This window comes from Orbicella faveolata, unplaced genomic scaffold (genome assembly GCF_042242905.1).
Source record: "Orbicella faveolata isolate gen_17 unplaced genomic scaffold, um_ofav_v1 contig_35, whole genome shotgun sequence".
Lineage (NCBI taxonomy): Eukaryota > Metazoa > Cnidaria > Anthozoa > Scleractinia > Merulinidae > Orbicella > Orbicella faveolata.
The window spans coordinates 28982910-29004247 of record NW_028301564.1 but is presented as its reverse complement, the minus strand read 5'-3'; the positions used below and the strand labels follow the sequence as shown (position 1 = coordinate 29004247).

The 21338-nt window shown below is 38.2% G+C and overlaps 1 protein-coding gene across 2 annotated transcripts; it reads right to left on the bottom strand.

Annotated features, from left to right (window-relative positions):
• Nucleotides 1-904: 904 nt before the first annotated feature.
• On the bottom strand, nt 905-21250 carry LOC110056496 (FERM domain-containing protein 4A-like). 2 transcript variants are annotated; one of them, XM_020762986.2, is made up of 20 exons: nt 20937-21250; nt 20722-20816; nt 17172-17264; nt 15516-15600; nt 12416-12495; nt 12008-12091; nt 11640-11705; nt 11020-11077; nt 10423-10509; nt 9706-9782; nt 8021-8047; nt 7604-7739; nt 7014-7158; nt 6521-6654; nt 5802-5927; nt 5228-5293; nt 4693-4770; nt 4433-4499; nt 4025-4051; nt 905-3657 (listed from the first exon to the last, which is right to left on the bottom strand). In XM_020762986.2, exons 1-20 carry the CDS (start codon nt 21009-21011, stop codon nt 2675-2677), a joined length of 2589 nt encoding a protein of 862 aa, XP_020618645.2. In that variant the 5' UTR covers nt 21012-21250; the 3' UTR covers nt 905-2674. The 2 variants fall into 2 exon arrangements, with proteins under 2 accessions (XP_020618645.2, XP_089128788.1); XM_089272662.1 differs by lacking the exon at nt 8021-8047 and having other exon boundaries at nt 20937-21249.
• Between the last annotated feature and the right edge of the window lie 88 nt (nt 21251-21338).

Genomic DNA, 21338 nt, shown 5'->3' with positions numbered 1-21338 from the left:
CCCAGGAGAACGTTCGGAGCGAATGAAAAAGAAGGTAATAAGGAAGACTAGGGATGAAAGACACACCAGGAAAATGAGTTATCAACTCTTCATCTATTTCCTTATTAGTCGTGGGGCTCCCACGACAGAGCTCAAGGACGAGTCGTTTTTTCATTCTTTTTAAGTCCTCCCTCGACAGTGGAGTTGTTTGCGGAGGAAACTAGTTGTAATCGTCCGACAGTGCTTTTGATCACAACAGAAGATACCAGCAGTCTAATAAACCACATCATTTATAAAACGCAGACCATATGAATACATCGAAATAAAGAGTCGAAAAGAAGACCACTGAACAAGGCAGGGGCAGCTATACAAACATGTTTGATTTTGAGCTGCATTCAATTTGTTTTTCTTTTGTGGACTTCGGTAGAGGTGTAATCTTAACGGGAACGAAATCCTTTAAATTTCCGAGTTAATAAAATGATCCTCATTTCGTATTACGTGTTAACGATGTTACGAATCACATCAAAAAATATTAACAATAATTCACAGCTTTTGAAAGACGATCCGGTCACACGGTTTCTCTTGAATCTCCAAAGCAACATTGTATGTTATTTCTCCAAATATGATTCACTGCTAGATTCTCCCTAAAATGTCGATCATTAACAAACCCTAGCACTAATCAAGCCCCTACGTGTAGCCGTACCCACCCCCTCCGTTTTTCCTTGGGGGTGGGGACTGTTACAGGTAGGCAACGCTAATTAATGCTTACCACTGAGGGTAAAGAAAATCAGTAACTAAGAAATAACCTTTTGACATAACAACAAATTCTCTAGACTTTTATCAAGGGACACGTATGACAATCGTTAAGGAGTTTTTTTTTATCTTGATCTTTCGAATGTAAGAGTAATTGACAAGCTGGACAAGATTATGTACGTTCACATTTTATTTAAATACGTTGCGTACATAATGGAACTGATGAGATCTCTAGGAATAAAAACATGGTAAAATTAGCTAGAATGATAGGTATTTCCTTTTAGTATTTACACAATTTAATATGAAATATCAGTTTTACTCAAAATTCAATTTGTCCTCTGTTGCACCTTTACCACACGGACTCAAAAAAAAAAAAAACCCGTATATAATAAATCCGATTAAGAGCCCGAGACGACCTTATATAATAGCGAGATATTTTCACCCGCATTCTATGAAATAAATACAGAACGGCAAAACTCAAAAGTATAGATAATTATTTCCACTTTGGTGTCATTGGTTATTAATGTACATTTTGAAGTCTTGTTCAGAGCAGTTTTAAGACATATTCAGCAAAATCGAATTCAGTTCCATTCGCTTGCATTTCACCGTTTAACATGTGTTCACGCTGACTCCTACCTTGGGTCACACAACATAAAGGTTTAGACATACTTTTTTTGGCACCTCTTTGTCAGATGTAATAACACGTACTACGCTTGCCTGATCGACCTAGCAGCTATACACGGAAATCTTTTTGATATATTGGTGTAGTGACTCTTTCATGCCAAAACTAACAACTTAAACTACGAACCTACCAGAATCTATCAGAAGTGGAACGAGGGCCAACACAAAGTATATTATTTATAAGGCGTGTATTGTTAAAGGGTGAGATTTTATGGAAACGTAAACATTCTAAAAAGCAGGGAAACCATTTCATGGAAAAGAACAAACCATACACGAAATAGAGACGGTGCAAGAAAATTTCCCAGAATACAAATGTCAGGTTATTTAAAAGCATAAAATCCATAGAATATTTAAAATTCCATGAAATTTAACCTTTCAGGTTGGGTAACAAATTGGTAGCTCAGCTAAGTGTTTTATCGAAAAATTCCATGTCTGCCAACGTCATATGACTAGTTTTTTGTTTCCAAGAAAACAGGCACGTGATAAATTAACGCAAACTCAGGACTGTTCGTTGGCACATTCTGCTTCAACGTTGAAACAAATTCTTTTCGATTTCGCTTGTCGGATAAATATTCAAAATTATCAATATAACCTCGTGAATTGGTTCTTTTAACTGATAAGGCAGATTGCTTAATCTGGTGAATTGCCACGACATAGTGCTAAATATTTGTCAATATTGTAGAGTGATACATATATACGTCAAAAATTAGTCTTAATTTATCAAACTGATAAAGAACAGCTCTACCAGTAACTATTTAAAGGTAGATCTGAGCTAAAATTTTAGTAATCTGTACAAAGTACTATCACCTTAAAAAATTACAAACGTAAACCATATACAGTTTTGTAACGAATTTTAACCACATTTGAATTTTCCTTTTGTTTCGTTATTTGGGTTGTCACGCAACAGACAAAAGTGGCGTGACTCGGGTAACGAAAACCTGTGACACTTGCTTTCCAATACACAACCATTTGGTAATGAATACCGATTTAAACAACTATAAAACAATTATTTTCTTTTTGTGTTCATATACAACTATACCAGCGGTGATGTAATAAAATATGTCTAAAATTTATTCGGCAGTTAAACGAAGCAGCCTTGCGAACTCTCGGCCGATCTCCAACCGTCCTTTCCCCAAGATATCGATCTATGCCAATATCGCGTCCGTGATTTGTTATTCTCTTCCATTCAAGCAGCTTCGTGCCATCTCAGATGTACTTCAAGAGAACCGATAGATTATTTTCCTGATTAGAGATATCGAGTTTACACCAACGTGGCCTCTGAATCGTCGTTCGCTCTCCATTCTAGCAAGTCCTCTTCAAATATGGACGATTCCGACGGTTGGTTAGTCCGATAATATCCCGGATTTGTCAGGTAAGGTACTGCTGACATGTTCACTTGAGATTTAGCTGTCCTTAGATTCATATTCGATAGCAGGGCAGGCTTATCAATGGTCGATAAAGACGTTGATATGTAGCCTTTACCAGAGAGATTAGGAGACAGTCTTGAACTGTGATTCACAGAATAAGTTCCCGCCATGCCTGAAGTACTCATAATTGCCAAGTCACTGGTGTTTAAATACTTCGCATTTGGGAGTCTTAAGTTGGAAGGTCGAGCGTCAAATGAAAATGACCGTTGACTCCGCATAGGACTAAACGGGGAGTTGCTTCCTTCGTGGTCGCTGTTAAGACTCTCCGAACTCTGTCCCGCGGAACGATTTGCAAACAACCGAGGACTCGGCCCTCGGATGTGATTCTCGTCCAAACTTTCACACGAGTTGCCGATTCTCCGATGGTGCCCGTAAGGTTCCGGATTTTCTCCGAGGTCTTCCGAGTTCGCGTACGAACTCACCGAGGACGGCTTCGTAGAGGAGTCGCTGCGAGTATCACTATCCGAATACTGGAACGCCGGAATTGCACGGTTGTTTTCCCCCAAGAGCGAAAATCTCCCCGCCCGGGGACCATTAGCAAGGGGGCTATGCTGTCGTCGTGTCTCTGAGATTCCCTGATAAGACCTAGCCGTGGGACTCGGAGGAGTCTTCCGATACGGTGATATCACCGGAGACGGTGGCCCGCTATAATAACCCCGCTCGAGTGCATCCCTATCCTGAAGGCTTTCTGCGCTGATGATACTTCCGTTCCTTGAAGCAAGGCTCAGGCTGACGCTTGTTCGATAGCGCTGAGGGCTTAGTCTCTCTGTTTGAGTGTAGCTGCTCCCGTTGGATAACGAATGAGAACGATAGAAACCTAAAACCACGACAGAAATAATCCAGTTAAATTTATTAACAATTCCCTTCGATGTGATAGGTTTTAAAAACTCGCGCCCTCTTCTCAACCAATTCAAAACCGCTGGTGACTTGTCACGTGTTTTAATTTCCGCGCTTAGTGCCTGTTTGCTGTATTTGTTTTGAGTTGTGCATGGCATACTCTGTAAGCCTAATGTGAAAGCTGCCAAGAAAGCTTGCCCGCAGGATTCACTGTGAACCACTTTTTTTTTTTGAGAATGGCCATTGTGATTGCATTGGTTTTGGTTTTAAGCCAATCGATTGAACAATTCTCAACTTTGCTTAAAGTTTGACGACACAACATTTTGCAGATAACTGGCGTGTCTTACCTTCTCCTACACTGCTATCTTCCACATCTGTTGAACAAGCAGAGAACAAGTTAGATGCGTGTGAAACGGAGAAAATTAATCTAAATCCGAGATCTGAGTTCGTCACGTATGGCGATTTTAGCAGCAGCTCAGCTAATGAACGGGTTGGATAGGTCAGTCAACGTAAGCAAAACCTGGAAAAAAGTATTGGCACAATCGAACAGTGTAAAACCCAGGGAGAAAAAGCTGGTGGCGATTTAGCCTCCCTCGGTATATTTTGCATGACTCGCGTGGCTGATATAAAGTCCCGGCGGTCACGCAAACATCTGCGACGAAGGCGAGTGTCACGTACGGATGGTACTGAAGTTCCAACAAACTAACCTCATTATTACGCACTATGGAAGTCAGAGTTAAATTATGTCCCATTACCGTGGTTGGACTTCACTGACAATCGAGATTCCTTCACTTTTCGAAGATTCTCTTCCATGTCTTTGAGCTAAAATGACAGATGTGCAAAGATAACATGAAGTTAAACAGATGAAATGTAAAAAAACATGGCCTAGTTTAGCTGGTGTTTTCGTTGTCGCGCGATGGCAAACTACGAGCCCTCTCGCGGCTTCACTAGCAACGCATTTTCCATCGTGCCGCAATTTTACGAGCACACCAAGACGGTGTTACATGTTGCTCACCCTTCTCAGTGACTTCTGGTACGTTAACTTCCTAGTTTTTCTGACGTTCTTGTTAACGCTACGGTCCTCGGCAAGTTTCTGAAAGCGAACAAGAACAAATCACAAAACGATCAGTACAGGTGTTGGTTGAAAATAAGAACGTCTAAGGTAAAGTCTGCATACAAGCCAAGTGGCCCATCAGGCCGGAGCTTATCCCGGTTTCTGTAACATGAAGCGACTGGGAGTATTTCTACTCCCCCATGGTTGGGCTGCTAGTCCATCACAGGGTTACACAAAGCGTTCGATTTGCCAGTACCCATTCATACACCTGGGTGGAGAGAGGCACTGTGGAAGTAAAGTGTCTTGCCCAAGAACACAACGCAATGCCGCCGGTCAGGGCTCGAACCCAGACCGCTCGATCCGGAGGCGAGCGCACTAACCATAAGGCCATTACGCCTCCACTAAAGGTGCTCAACATTACGTCAAAAACCCTGAATTCCGATTGGGAATCATTGAGATGGTTGGACGCAGCTGTGAATCTGATATAAATGAATACCTGCGCAGCAGTTGTTATCTGTGACTGGATTTCAAGCTCTCTTGCCATGGTCTTGATTTCCTCATCCTGACGGAAGAAAAACAGATTGCAAGAAAATTTAGAGGAACGAAAGAACATCGTTCAAAACGTTCACTTTAAACAATGTGGAAAATCAGAGTCCAAGAAGGAAATAGAAATGGTATGTAAGAATTAGTGTGTATCCTGGGACAGGTGTAAGATCGCACGACACGTATCTGATTACATGACATAGCTGTGCTATTAACCAAGTGCAAAGGCGGTACAGGGAGGATATCCGTCCTCCATCTCTTAAGGATCTAGCTCAACGAGGTCTTTACAAAAAGACCGAGGACCTATATCCTCTCAGAGCCTTCTCAAGTGACCTTGGTTGATAAAAGATTTACTGCACGACTTACTGTTTGAAAAGGTGCTGTTGAAACATCACCATAAGACCAGAAATAAAGTATTTTGATTAGCTGGTCGAGTTACAGGAGCGAAATATGGCACAAAAGAAATGTAAGACTGCATTCATAACACACGTGACAAGCCAGAGGTTTTTCATCGCTATTATAGTTACCTCGTCCTTTTCGCCGCTAATGATGAACTCGGAGAATTCAAAGGCGGTGCCTACTCTCCGTCGGATTGGTGGCAGGGGACTCCCAGGGGTATAGGGGGTCTCCGGGGGATACTCGCCGGTGAATTCCTAGAAACAAAGTTCAAGCCTATGTAAGTTCTGTAGTAAGTATGACTAAAAACGTCTTATTTTTGAATGATTACAATCGACACAATTTATTTCTCTCTTTCTTGTTAGCAAGTTTACTTTGGCTATTTTGCCATTATTTCACAGTCCGCGTCAGTCCAAAAATCGACTTCATTTGGCATTATTTTAATTTAGAGCAGAACTTGTCTGTGGTTTTTCTCTTCACCTGTTGTTACAAGTAGCCTGTCCATAGACTTTTCTTTTGGTCTGCGAATTTTTTTTTTCGTCGAGCGCGCGTGAAAGCGAGCGCGGTTTAGCGCGCGTTTTCCACGCGCCGGGTTTATATTTCGCTAAGCTTGCGATCTCTACGAACTCAAGACAAAATCTAGAGGGTCTGTGGACAGGCTAGTTACAAACGGAGTGAACTGGAAATAAAATAAGCGCCCTTTCCAGAGTAGGGCAACATGTATCTATCCTGTCCCCTTAATGAGAAGCTTTGATAACAACACCTTATCTTGTGTAGCTGTACTTTAATTGACCAAGTTTTCCCTGGCAGCGAGATTTTATCATCTGATCATGTTTTATTTCTAACTTACCGCCTCCTGCATACACAGTGATTTGAGTTCGTCCATCTTTTCTTTCAGTTTATCCAGAAGAGCCTCTTTTCTCGCCGCCAAAGCTGTCAACATCTCGCGTTCCGCCGCTTTAGGAAGCGACGATAAGTTATCACCTTCAAGACATAATAACATGCTCTTAGTACAAAACATCTAACAGGACTAAGCCGTTAGAGGAGCTAGGTTTGCGAATCTTGAAAAGTTTAGCCTGAATTTTTCAAGTTCGTCGTTTGTAATCCGTGTTGATCTTCTCTATCCTTAACCATCCCTTTTCCTTTATGGTTTATTACGATTATCTCTTAGGTGTTTTTCTATCTTTATAAACTATTATTTTCAGCTTTCTTTCAATTTAAAGGTAATTTTGTACGTGAGCAAAATAAGCCCGTGAAAATGCAAGTGACTCGTGGAATATTCCATGGTATACCACGAGAGAACGTTACGTAATAGTATGTACAATATTGTAAGCGTGACTAACCTCCATTCATGCTGACGCTGGACACACTGTGTGACTGATCACTCTTGGTACTCATGCTGTCTGAAGTGGATGAAGGCAATGATCCTGTGGACTGCGACAACTCACGTGCCATGTCTCGAAGAGTTCTCCGCAGAGTTATCTTGGCCTAAAGCACAAGTGAGAATCACCGATTAGCACCTTTATAATTATTACTGAAAGTTTTTGCCTCTGGTTTTGCGCCTGCTAAAAACGAATGAGAAAAAAACAGAATTCCTTTTTTTTCCAACTAGTCAAGATGCAAACTACAACATACTGCACTCTCTGTTCACCACTGCAAATTTTCCAGCATCAGAGTAAGGCCGCTCAGGAAAAATATCGCTAAATCCCAAGCTTAATCTGTCAATTCTCTATACTGGATGTCTCACCTTCCTGTTTCCTGTTTGTCAGCATTGAGCGTTTTGTGGTACATCAAGACAATATGAGGACATTATGCCCCTCTTTTTATACTGCAATAATTTATTAATCCGTGAGTTCTCAGTTCCTGCCAAGTCATAATTCTGTCATTCCAATACTCTTACCACCCCCTTTAAGCTCTCCTCCATTTTTCTTACCTCAACCTGTTTCTTGTCCAGGTAAAATTGATGTTGACTTATAGCCATCGTCCACATTGTTTTGGCCAATGCAGCTGTGCTGGAAAACCAGGCATGAACCATCATGCTTCCTGCGCCTGGCTTGCGGCTTATTGTTCTACACAAACATTCAAATATGATAAATGTGCAATCATTTAAAAACACTGCCTGCATTCATACAAATGAAAATTTTGTCCAACTGCACAACTACAATCATAATAAACAACTTTAAATTACTATCATTTAATTTATTTACTAAGTCTTAACTTGACATGTAGTTGCAATTACTTTTAGTTTTACATACTTTTACTTACATTAGTTTAGTTTACTTTAGTTTGCTTCTCTTTACTTTATCTAATTTACGTTTAATAGTGTTGTCACATTCGTAGCTCGACATACCTAGCTTTACTGTCCTTAAATTCATATCTGGAATGTGGAAAATTAAAATATGATATGAGGAGGTTAATCCTATTCAATCCCTGGGTGACAATCTCTGTTTATTGGGCATGCACGATGATAACGATCAGTGTGCAAAGAAACTCATGTCTCACAGCCCAGGCTTGGGGATTTTGCAGTCAGCAAGGCTGTGGTGTAAGAAAAATTACGAGGAGCTCAAGTTTAGGTTCCTAACCATGAAATCCAGGGTGCCCGGCACTTAAGCTTATATGAAAAGAGTAAGTTATTCCAGTTGCCCAAAGGCAAAAGTTAGTCGCCTATGGCACCCAGGCACTTCTAGTAAGAGCACAGCCCTGGTTAGGCGAGTGGATTCCATCCTTCACTTGCCCAATGGGTGGGTGAAGTATTTTGGGTAAAAATTGTTCGAGAAAATTCAAATTATAGAAGAACTGTAAGTGGAAAAAACTGTGGATATACAGGGTTAAATTCATATCAACTCAGGTTATATATGTTGGTAGGTCTAACCGAGGAATTTATTCCTTATCCATTGAAATTTTAAACTTTAAATCTGTCTGGTAATTTAGCTCATCTCATGCAACTGTTTGATATATAGTTAAATGAAATTTAACATAGTTAACGACTAGGAGCTAGTCTGGTCAGTAGCGTTTTCATAGGCGGTTGTTAGTGTCTTGGCCGTCTGTGAGTGTTTGGTTACAGTTTGGTGCGTTCTGTAGCGTTTGATATAGTTCAATGAAATTTTACATAGTTTATGACCAGGAGCGAGTCTGGTCAGTAGCGTTTTTTGTAGGCGTTTGATAGTGCCTTGGCCATCTGTAAGCGTTTGTTTAGCGTTTGGTGCGTTCTGTAGCGTTTGCAGCAGTCATATGGTCGTGAGAGCCCTGGGGCTAACATTGTCCAGCGGTATTTTTGGTTAGTACGTGTGTTGTCATCCCATGTGCTTGCAGTGTGTTCATCGCTCTGTTAGTGTGGCGTTGTGGACTGAATTATAGTTTAGCGGTTCTTGGCGTTCCCTCCCTATCCCCCCCCCCCCCCCCCCCTCTTTTCAGCATTTTTTTTTTCCACCAATGCCATCTGGCTTGAGTGTGACGGGTGCCTGTAGGGGGCTTGGCGTGGGGGGCCCATGGCTTGGTTGCAGGTTGGGCAGGCCAGTGGGTGTTCTAGCGCCTTGGGGATGTGACTGCGGTTGCAGCCCCCAGACTTCGTAGGCACCTTCCCTCCACTAGCGACTTGGGCGTTAATATTGATTTTATAAGAGGAAAGGCCAAGAGGTCGACACCCCAAGTTAATCAAGAAAGTTTTAAATTTTTATTTTAGGGACAGGAGTTCAAATTAAACCAGCCACTGGTGATTATACAAGGTAAAATAAATATTAAGCTAAAATGATTTTGCTTATTTATGATATTGCTTACACAAATAGGGGACTAATAAAAGTTTAAGTGATCTACCATCTGGCCTGGAAGAAGAAGAAAAGGCTAGGCCAAGGTCCGGGATGCAATGTCCACTTATGGCAGCCTGTTACAACTAGCTAGCCAGATGCTTGCCTCCCAGTGCTATAGTTCCATAGCAAGAGGCAGCAGGATCAATCAAAAGAAAACCTACCAAAGTAATTATAACGTTATTTTTCAAAGGTTAGAAAAAATAGTTTTTTACTACTTGTTACGACTAACCTGTAGGAATCTCTAATCTCAATGGAGAATTTCCTGTCCCGAAAGTATATATTCTCTATCTGACTCCACATGAAAATCTGAAAAAAAGGAAATAGAACATAAATTAAAACAAAAAATACACTTGATTATGCCAGACGGTTTAAATGTGAATTTGCATTCTTTTATAATTTGTTCAATTTAATGTTGCAGATGCTAGCCTGAAACCAAGACATAAACATTAAGTAGCAATACATTTTACTGCTTAGGGTGTGAAAGATTGGTTTCTGAGAAACCAGTAAAAGCAACCCCTGCTAAGTGATCCAAAGTTAGATTCTGCAGTTCCAATCTTTGGACAATGAAGAGAGAATGACAGCTTGTTGGTGATGATGAAAACACTTCCTTTGAAGAAATTTGTGATGGAGTTATCTGTGAAGCAGCAGAAAGTCTTGAAGACGAGGCATGTGTAGCACTTAAGTGGCATTAAATTGCGTCAGTTTGTCGATCTGTGTGCTTTGTTGTTTCTACTCTACTAAAGCAAATGAAGAAGCCTAATCTGTGTATTACAGTGTGATAAAACACGACAGGCATTTGAGAACACGAGGGAAATGTAGAAAACACTTGCCTGTGGTTCGTGTTAATTCCCTTGTGTTCTCAAATGCCCGTCATGTTTTATCACAGTGTAATACATGGATTAGGCTTCTTTATTTGTTAAATAATATTTGCATTACTGAGGATTACCTTTCTGGGTTTGATCTTATCTCCATGGTCATAAAGACCAATTCCTTTAGGACTGAGTCCTAACCACCATGGCATATTGGTTTTGTCCTAAAGAAAGGAAATAAGTAGTAATGTATCAAACCTGGACATGTAAACTTCTTTAAAGATGATGTCACTACAGTTACAGTATATTAACAAACTCAATAAATAGCCATTCCCATTCAAAACCACCTAAGAACACAGCATGGTGTAAGGCTCCTGCCATTTGTACAACCTCAAGGGCTCATATCTAAGAGATTTGTAGAGATGTGTTCAAACACTTAAAATTACAGTGTCCTTTGTGTTGCTCTTAGGGAGACGAAAAGGTGTGATCATTGGTGGTAAAAATCCTGATAAATATCTCTTATGGGCTATCCTGTTGAACCACTGGGTTTCAAAACACTCTATGACTCAGATTATAAATGTTGGATTTACATGTACTATCACAAGTACATTATCCAACAAACTCAATAAGCACAACATGGCTATTTGAATTTATGGATAGTTTAAAATGAAGCACTGTCTGTTATCCCCATATCATACAAATTTTATAGATTGTGACTGTTGTGTGTTCCTTACCTTAACTTCATAGTAATGAACACCATAAGTTGGCAAACTTTGAAAAATACAAAGATACCTGAAGAGAAAAAAAAATTGTAATTAAAAAAGAAACAAAAGCCAGATTTCTTCAATTTATGTGTGCATGTTTATGCATCTGGATGTAAACACAAGGGTGAGTTTAGAAAAACGAAAACATTGAAGTACAGCATACAAGTCCAGTCACCCTAAATTACACATTTTAAACCTTTTGCATTGATTAATTGGCTTGGCTGTAAACTATGTTGTACGACAAAAAATATATACATGTATGGATATATATTAAGAAAACTGAAAATATGGCTTCAAACATGTAGATGTTTGAACCTACATACACAAACCAAATCCATGTTGTATCATATTTACACACAAAACTCTGTTAACTTGTCTATTAACTTGTCTATTAACTTGTCTTCCGTGTGAGTTTGTTTTAAATCTAATAAAACATGGTCTCTCACATAGAACACTAATATATCAATTAAAATAGAATTTAAACCCTTCTCATAACATCACCATGTTTACTTGTAACTTTAGTTGATACATTAATTTCAGAAGTCAATTAAAATTACCATGATCATTATTTTAGACAATAGGCAGTTTACCTGACAATAGATTCACCTCTTGTCTGCCCAGCAGATCTCTTGTAGTACTCTAACACTTTATCTTCACTGTAGCAAAAAAAAATATATATATATAAAAAAATCTCATTACTTCGAACAAAACACCATATCTCTATCATAGCCAAACATTTGTACTGCTGTAAGAAACAAAGTAGGAAAATAACCATGGAAACAATATTGGATTGACATGCTCAAATCTGAATTCAATAACGATTTACATAAAAATATTTGGTATTCTAATTGCATCTACTTAATGTAAGTTTGTAGCATGTGGCAAAATTATGTCATCCAATCAGCCCTAACACATGTCAGGAAGGTTATTGTAAATAATTACTCTTTTTTACACTCACCAATAAGTTATGGATGGTCGTTCTTTGAGTGTTCTAGTTGGAAGAACAGGTAGCTTCCTGAGTTCTACTTTTGCTGCCTCATCACTGAAACAATGATACAAAAATAATAACATAGTGTTTGAGTGAGAAAAGATATAGCTTAAAAAACATGACTGGTAGAACTGTTACATCAATGAACTGCTCTGGGCTACTCTAAATTAATTGATTTCCACATGTATGTGAAAAGGGGATATTGTAGAACAAGAATGAGATTTTTTTCAAACTCACAACAGTGAACTGATTGTAAATGTAAATTATGATCAATATGCAAAACAAGGATATAAAACCTTTGTGTGGCCATTAAAATTATTCGTCAAATGACTGGCCTTAGTCAGTTTAAAGCATGAAAGGAAGAAGACACTGACGCACCTTGTGTAGTCTCCATTGGTTGCATGAAGAGCGAGGGCAGCAAGCTCAAACACGGTTTCACTATCACACTGAATTGTACCCTACAACATCAACATATTACATGACTGTATGTTTAGATAATGGTCTGGGCAAACAGCCACAAGGTGAATTTCTTGGTTAAGATTTTCATAAGCACTGTAAGGTTGATTTGCATGTTAGTAAGAGAGCACTCCTAGTTAGCTTTCAGAATTAATGCTGAAACCGATTTTCATTATCAACAGCCTTCAGACTTGTTATACATTCACATGAAAAACAGATACAGTGTTAACTTTACAAATGAAATAAACAAACCCATTTTAATATGTAAACACAATTTTGGTGCAAACAGTTCTCTATAGTACATGTACACATGTATGGTCAAGCAATGTCTCACGAAAGAAACTGCTTGACAATATTGTTTTTGCTGTCATCATTGTCCTCGGCATTGTCAGCAATGTCATTGTCATCATCTTAACTTTACATGTATATGCTAGATGAATACACTGCTAGTAGATTTATATTGTTAAATTACAAGTATTTTGTGCTGGTATGGACAATGCTACTGTGTGAACTTATTGTACAGTGTAACTGAGGATAATAACAGTACCCACTAAGACTGCATGCTGTGTGTTGCATTCACACCTGTAACTCATTTGAAGCCAGCCCTACAGTGCAGCTCAGATATATCCGAACCAAAATATACGCGCAATTCGCATCAGCCCAATACGTGTATATGCGTATGCATATACGTACGTACGCGTATGCATATACGCTCATACACGTATACAGTATATACGTGTATGCCTGATTAGTATGTATGAGCTAACCTATTGTTTTTTCTTTTCTTAAGAGGTCATTGTTGTTTTCAATGGCTTGACAGCTTGCCACAGAGCAAGAAAGAGTTTTCTTTATTTTGAATACGCATATACAGTATGCACAGGTATGCCTTCAGACTAGAGTTATTAGCAAAATGTTGGCTGAAACTAACACTTTGCAATTGGGCACTTGACAGAAAATTAACTGACTGAATATAATTAAAAGAAAGAGTATTTTGCCGTTAAATCAAAAATTTACCGTTTTCTTTTTGTCAAATAGAACCTACACGCTTCAACAATCCCATCTTCATGCAGCAAACACAACCGAATGATAACTTTTTTTCGACATGGTCCAAGCAAGCGCACGACTTGGAAACGTGTGCCGAAACACAGAACTTTTCCTTGAAGAAAATTAAAAATAACAAAATGTGAGTGGCACACCATAGAAACTTCAGTAAACAATTCTCTTGTCGGGGAAAGAGTATTTTACCATTTGGAACGGTTTGTGTCAGATATAACCGGAGATATCATTTTCTCGACAAGGTCTTCGGAACACTTCAAACAATTAACATTCTCGCAAACGACTTGCCAACGCACGCCAAAACACAGAACTTTTCCTCAAAGAAAAAATAACTAAACGCAAGTGACGCACCGGGGAAACTTTGATGAACAATTATTTGGTTAAAGAAAGAACATTTTACCGTGTGAATGAACGATTTGCGTCAAACATAACCGGAGATATAATTTTTTTGGCAAGGTCTTCGGGGCATGTAATAAAACCTGAAACAACGAAACCACTGAAACGAAACCACTGAAATGAGCGAAACGAAACCACCGAAACAAGCAAAACGACCGAAACGAGTAAAATAGTAAGTAAATAACCAAAAAAGTTAAAACAAAAAAGTCTTGAGCTCTAGTGCATTACTATGGCAGCCGGATCTCGTACCCAGATCCTGCTCTTAAGCCACATGTGTGACATTGTGACATCACAAACCTGAAAGGTGGATGAGCGCAAGCGTGTCGAGCAGGAAGATATTGAGAAAATGGTGGGTATTTTCACATTCTGAATGGTATTCTAACTAAAACAAGAAATCTAATTTCAAAGAAAGGTTTTCTGGTCGTATCGTGGATTCTTAGACGGTGGCGAATCGAATGGTCTTTTCGAGAATGACTTTGCAGCATTCATCGTGCGTACCAGGACTTTCTTTAATATATATCTCTAAAGATAAACAAGGGCGACTTCACAGGCTTTAATCATATTACCATCAGGCCTTCATGACTCCCGCAGTTCTCAAAGTAATTTCTTATTAGGTGCTCAGCTCTTCACGGATACTCTTGAGATTGTGTTTCCATACATCCTGGGTTTGGTGTTGTCGATTCGCCACCTCCTAAGAATCCACGATACGACCAGGAAACCTTTCTTTGAAATTACCTTCCTTGTTTTAGCTAATATTCCATTCAAAATGTGAAAAATACTCACCTTTTTCTCGATGTCTTTGTGGTCGTCGTCGACACCCTTGCGCTCATCCATCTTTCAGGTTTGAGATGTAACAATGTCACACATGTGAATCTGGGTACGAGATCAGGCTGCCATAGTAATGTGCCAGATATCAAGGCTAGTTTTTAACTTTTTCATTTATTTACTTGTTATTTAACTCGTTTTGGTTGTTTTGCTCATTTCAGTGGTTTCGTTTCGCTCGTTTCAGTGGTTTTGTTTAGTTGTTTTGGGTTTTAGTACATGCCATTCAGACAAAGATTTCACAAACGACTTGCCGACACGTGCCAAAACACAGCTCTTTACTTGTAAAAACATTAAGTTCACGTGTTAAAATAGGGAGTTCAAGCGACTGTTTCAATTTTCTTCCCATTTTTGGTAGCTTAAGATCAAGCAAGTGTTAATAAATGGTAGTTTGTCGGTGAATTTGCGAAGTGACCGAAAACTCGAAATATGATAGCTTTCATTGATCGGCAGGACGTTTTAACAACATGCAAATTTCGCTTTGAAGCCTTTTTCATTCCCAGAAATGTAATGTCCTTTGTTTCACAAACACTGCTTCACACAAAGAAACTTGTGGGAATGCATAACAAAGAGACATATACGCGCGTATATACGCGCATATGTGCACGTATTAACATACGCGTATACACAAAATATACTTGTATAATACGCGCATGCATAGTTCGCATATATCTGAGCTGCACTGTACGCTTGTGTGTTTCTAGACATTGACTACCAACAAAATTATTTTTGGTGATGTTACTCATACCTTAAAAACAAGAATTCTTGCTTGGAGGAAGAAAAGCTCCACAGTGCTTGTTTCTTTTAAGATTAAAATGTTTGGGACAAAAAACCTGAAATTGAAATTATCAATAATTAATTTAACAAGAAACACTACTAAATCTGATAATATGTCAAAATCTATAACGTAACAATGTAACGAGAACAGAACAATGTAACTAAAACAGCAGCATAACTTTGCAGAGTAAACCCAAAATTCAGTTTTATTCTCATTGATTTTCACTGAAGATGGGTTTCTTTTATAGCCAGAATTTTCTATGTATTGCAGAAACAAGAATGGTCCACATTACATGTTTCCTTTTAGGTGAAAAACTCTCAAATAGAAAGTTTAAATAAACATATTTTTGGCTCAGAGACATTAAAGGAAAATGAACAGTGTTCCATTGTCGACTACTAATTAAACAACACCGACATTTCCTGCTTAACAGATTTGAGGAAGACGAGATGAAGGGTGGACCCTATCCAAGTACCCACCCCAGATGTGTGGTAAACCATTAAGGAATTGCCTTGATTATGTCATTCAACATAAACATTAACTATCTGGCCATCCATAAGCACTCAGTTTAAAGCATTTTGGCTTATCAGGGAGGGTTGATTGTTTAGGACAATGAACAATTCATGAAACTGAGGTTAGCTTTTATGTCAGTGCCCATTTGTTCTAATTTTCATATACTTGAACAGTTGAATCCTGCTCTTTCAAACTCTCAGGCACAAGTCAAACACCGTACTTCACATGAGCTGAACCCAATTCAACCAATTGGGCTCATGTGAAGTTCAGCTTTGACCCAATTAAGTTCAACTGATTTTATTTGGAGCGGCTGAGGCGTTCTTCATGCCTGGCCAGCCATGAATAAGGCCTGAAGACTGACTTTGGGTCAGACGCCGATCTTCAAATGAGCTGAACCAAACGCATAATCAAACGTCTAAAGGTGCCATTTTGACTTTACCTTGAAAAACCACTGACCAACAAGACTGCTTTTGTTATTTGTTTGGTGTAGCAGTTCAGTTTGACGGAATTGAATTCAACGTTTGACTCAAATAGGCGTTCTTTTAGTTATTTGAGTTGACCCAAACTGTCATTAGGTTCGGCTCATGTGAAGTACTGCGTTTGACCTGGGCCTCAGGGTAAATGAAAAAAGTGTGAAATAAGAGAAGGTCGAAATAACCGATAGTAAATAACTGAGGGGAAAATCCAAGGTAGCAATAGCAAGGAATTTGAAATAACTGGGTTTAAATTAGCGGGGTTCAACTGTACTTATTTTCATTATTTTTATTTATTTAAGTAACTTATTATTTTCCTTTATTATAGGTTTCTTGGGTTACTATGCAATTAGCTCCATCAGCTTCATGTACATGTACTTGGATGGTCCAAACTTTATACACATTTTAAGTTATTTTTCTTTTAATTTGATATCTGGTATCTACACATAAGTTAAATTTCTTTATCACCTTTATGTAAACAAATACATGTACATGTGGGGGTGGAAAATAAATAAAGTCTTGTTTGTAGAATATGTCTAAAAACAATGTATGATCAAGAGGGACAGATCTAGAGAAATGTTATATTATCAGTCATGGAAATTTCAAGATCAAATAAAGTTGTACAGAAAGAAACATCCCTTACCTGACACAAAATACTAAAAGAACTGGGTCCTGGTATCTGGGAAGGTCATGCTCCAGAACACGTCTGTCAAGTCGCAGCCAGTTCTGGTGACTCCTAGAAAAACATAAAGGAGTGAAATTCAAGTTGGCATTCAAAAAGGGTTCAAGACACAGGTATGTTTTCTTAAATAAAGTAAAGTCTACTCTTATTCCATTCCTAGTCAATCACCAGGTGGAGGCTAAAACAATAAAACATATTGGAGGGGAGTTAATCATTAAACCCCAGAATTGCATTAGGTTTTTCACCTAATTAACACATACTCATGAATTCAATACACCACGGTGGAGAAGAAGGTCACAAGAACAATTGGTTAATGCTTACTGTACAAACTCCAAACCATGTACTCAAAGCCTAAAATTAACTGGCAAACTTTCCATCTGTAGGTCACATGCCTTGTCTCCACTCTGGGAAATGAGTTTCAATGATTTTCTGAAGATTTCTGACTGTTTCTAAGGAAATTTCCAATCAAGTTCTTTCTCAAAATTTTTGTTAGTTATGCAAACATTCCTAATTTTTTTGGATATTTTCAAAGTTTTCTTAAGATCTCTCAAAGATACAGTAATGGAAAATCCATCAAGACATTTAAACATACAAGTACATATCCAGCTTATTCAGCATTAAATATTTCAGGGTAAATTATCAATGGCAATTGTGGCATTGTTGAAATCTCAATCTGTGGTGTCAAATCTTTTATAATTGTACAGAAAAAATTCTAAGTAGCAAAATTTACTGTACAAAAGTACCAGTATGTTAAATACATACAAGCAAAGAATGTTAATATTCTGCCCAAATGTACCATAAAAATATTAAAAAGAAAAGCATGCATAAAACTAGCCACTTGTCAGGACTGACATTAAGGGGCTTAACTCATACATCTAACACCTGTTTCAGCTGAGTATGCTCGATATCCGCTAGCCCCTTAATGTTATGGGTGACATTGCTTTTCATCGATACGATTGACCCACAAGGCAACTAGTTTGTTACGGGTGTGAAGATCAAGGTTTCAAGTGACTCAAAGCTTAATGACAGCCCTGCTTGTGAGGATTACAGGTAAAAGTTCAAGATCTGCTACAACAAGATTACATGAACTAAGATTTGGGATTCCTTGTCTGCAGTACTGTAAAAGTTAAAGTAGTGCACATATCTGGTTAGCTATTATTAGCTATTATTATAAGATCCAGTATGTACATAAATACTATGCACATAAATACGCTGTTAGTAGTGATTTAAGTATGCAAAACAACTCTGCCAGTTCAAGAGATTTATGAAAATTTTGTAATAATTACAATTATTGTCAGCATTTTTGTTCCATCATTTTTAGAATCTGCTAATAACTACATGTAAAATTAAGCCAAATTACACCATTTACTGGCACAATAAATCAAACAGGGCTTTGAGAGAACACAAATAACACAAGCTTCTGTTGGTCAATTCATTCTGTTTGTCATTCATTTACTATTTTAAGATGAAAATGCCTCAATTGTCAGAAGGGCGGTGGAACAATAATAAATAAATATTAACCTATCATATCACTTCCAGTACCCCAGTTATTCTTAATACAATTAATCATCCAGCTGACAGCTTAAGTTTCAAAGTTACAAGGAAATTAAACACTCAATGAGGTGTAGCGAAGTTGGGTATCACTCATACATTTACAAATTGAGAAAATATTATTTCAACTAGTAGTGATACTCTTGCAAACGATATTCTAACTTTTTTGACATATGTTTACAAAGAAAAGGAATCCAAGATGGGTACTGAATAAATCATAAAGACATGCTTAAGCATTGTATTCAGTGGAAAAATAACAATGGTGCATAAACAATCACATTCTCCTATTTGCAATGGACTGTGACAAGTTGGGAAACAGCCACTTAAATTATATATTTGTGTTTAAATGCTCCTTCAAACATTCCAAGCTTAACCGTACAAGGAACTTAACCTGACCTTAACATGTTTTGCAATAATTTTACATGTCACGTCTGCTGATATTTATTGAATCCTTGATGTTTATTATGTGTTGTGCATAAGTTCACTGCATGTAGTTTCAAGGATGAAAGCTTTTTTACAGAGGTTATTTTAAAAAGAATTGGTTGTACACTGTCAGTGGAAGGTTTCAATAAATCAATAATTCACAGCTTACATGTATATCAGTGACATCATTAGCCACCTAGAAGAAACTATTCTAATAATTGACAAGTGCTAAGTAAATAATTTTTTTTTTTCATTCTTACATTGTATAAAATCTCTGTCTCTTTCATATCATTATTTCCTTGCAATACAGATCTATCAATCCATAAATTTCTGGCATCAGCACGAAAAATTGGTGAAAAATATAACTTATAAATTCTATGAAAACTTTGTCTTGCCAATTCTTGTTCTGTAACCAAATCCCAAAAATGTGTAATTGGTATGATGGCATAAATATGTGGGCATTTTACACCAAGGAAACTTCGAACGTATTTTTAATTTTTATTGTTTATTTCCTGCTGAAAAACACCCTAACCAAAGGATTACAACTTCCTAATCGACAAACTCTCTGCTATTTTCTACGCACTTCCTGCAAAATCTTCCGACGACAGTGCAGGAAATACCCGAAATTATTGCATTCTTTGCGGAAATTATCTCTAGAAAACTTGTGAATTCAATATGATGGGTGACCAGTTGTATCTTATCTATAAATATATGAAAAGATATTGTTTTTATCCCCGTTTCAAGACAACACAACATTGTTATAAACGCGGGAATAGACATCTTTACTAATTGTTACTGATTCCAATGAGTCACCGGCTAAAACTTTATTAGCTTGTGTATGTCAGGTTTCTCTCGATAAAGTATAACTGCCTTTGATGATTGAATTAGTTCACAGGTTTTGTGTTTTGACACATACAAACAGAAAATAACCAGAGCTCACCATATGAAAAATTGCGACGAACACAACGTAATCATCATACTATTTAAGCTCATAGTAAAGTTGTAAAACTTACGTAAGATTTTAAGCTGCTGTAAGCTTAAAATCCCAGCTTTAACGCGCAGAGAGAGGAATGAAACAGAAATTTGTGTTATTATCCAAGAATTAGCAAGATTAAGACGTAAGCTGAAACTGATTTTGTGCAAGTTAGAGTGAAAATAATTGAGTCAAAGCGTGTTGTAGGTTATTGTTTTTATTAGAGGGCACCTAGAGAACGTTAGAACGCTACTGCAGACCTCCTGGAGGAACCATCCCGAGCATTTGGAGAAAGGCTTTAAAAATAACCTTGTAGTCGTTCACAATACGTCAAAATTAAAACAACGAGTCCACTAGCGAGTTAAGGAACACAATATAAAACTGCAGCGCTTGTAGTTCACGTGTTTGATCGCTGTAGATAACTAGTGCCAAGCTAGAGTAAACCAAGACATGACAATTCAGATGTTTACATCGCTCAACCCTGAATTTAACAGGTCTGTAATGGTCAGTGCAAACCGTTTAAGCCCTCTACATCGCTGTATAAATAAAATCAAACCAACTTACGTGTCATCGGAGTAAGATAGGCCAAAATATTCTTTCTCGTGGAGGCCGACTTGCGAGGCAACCATATCAAGCAAATCACACGCCATGAGCCGAGGCTAAAGCGTGAAAGAAAGACGTTCGTACACGCGATTAACATTAGGTTTACTGCCATCGATTTTAGAACACCGCGATTTACAGCTTTCGTTGAATGTCAAGCCTGTAAGACAGTTATTTACCTGAACTAAAAGATCCAGTCGTCGCTCGTCCAGCATTATGATCTGACATCTTCGCGGCTTGCGAGCATCAGTCATTCTATAAAGATCGATAGCCGCGCTTATTCCTCTCGAAACTATGGCTACCGAGACAGTCTAAATCACAATGCATAGCTTTTCAACTATGCCTTTACCCACGGCCATTTCCTTATCCTCCGATTAAACGTGGAGGCAGCTTTCAGGTGTCCTAAAATAAAGAGTTTCTTTCTTCAAATTCGCACTCATCCGTGTATTTCCTGTGAGAATTCTATTTATGCTTTGCATTGCTGGAGGAATGAGTGGAATCTTCTGCGCATGACTATTACAAGCCCGCCTGCCAATCAAGCCCCGACTAAGCTTCTGAAGTGCCGCGACGAACCAACTCAT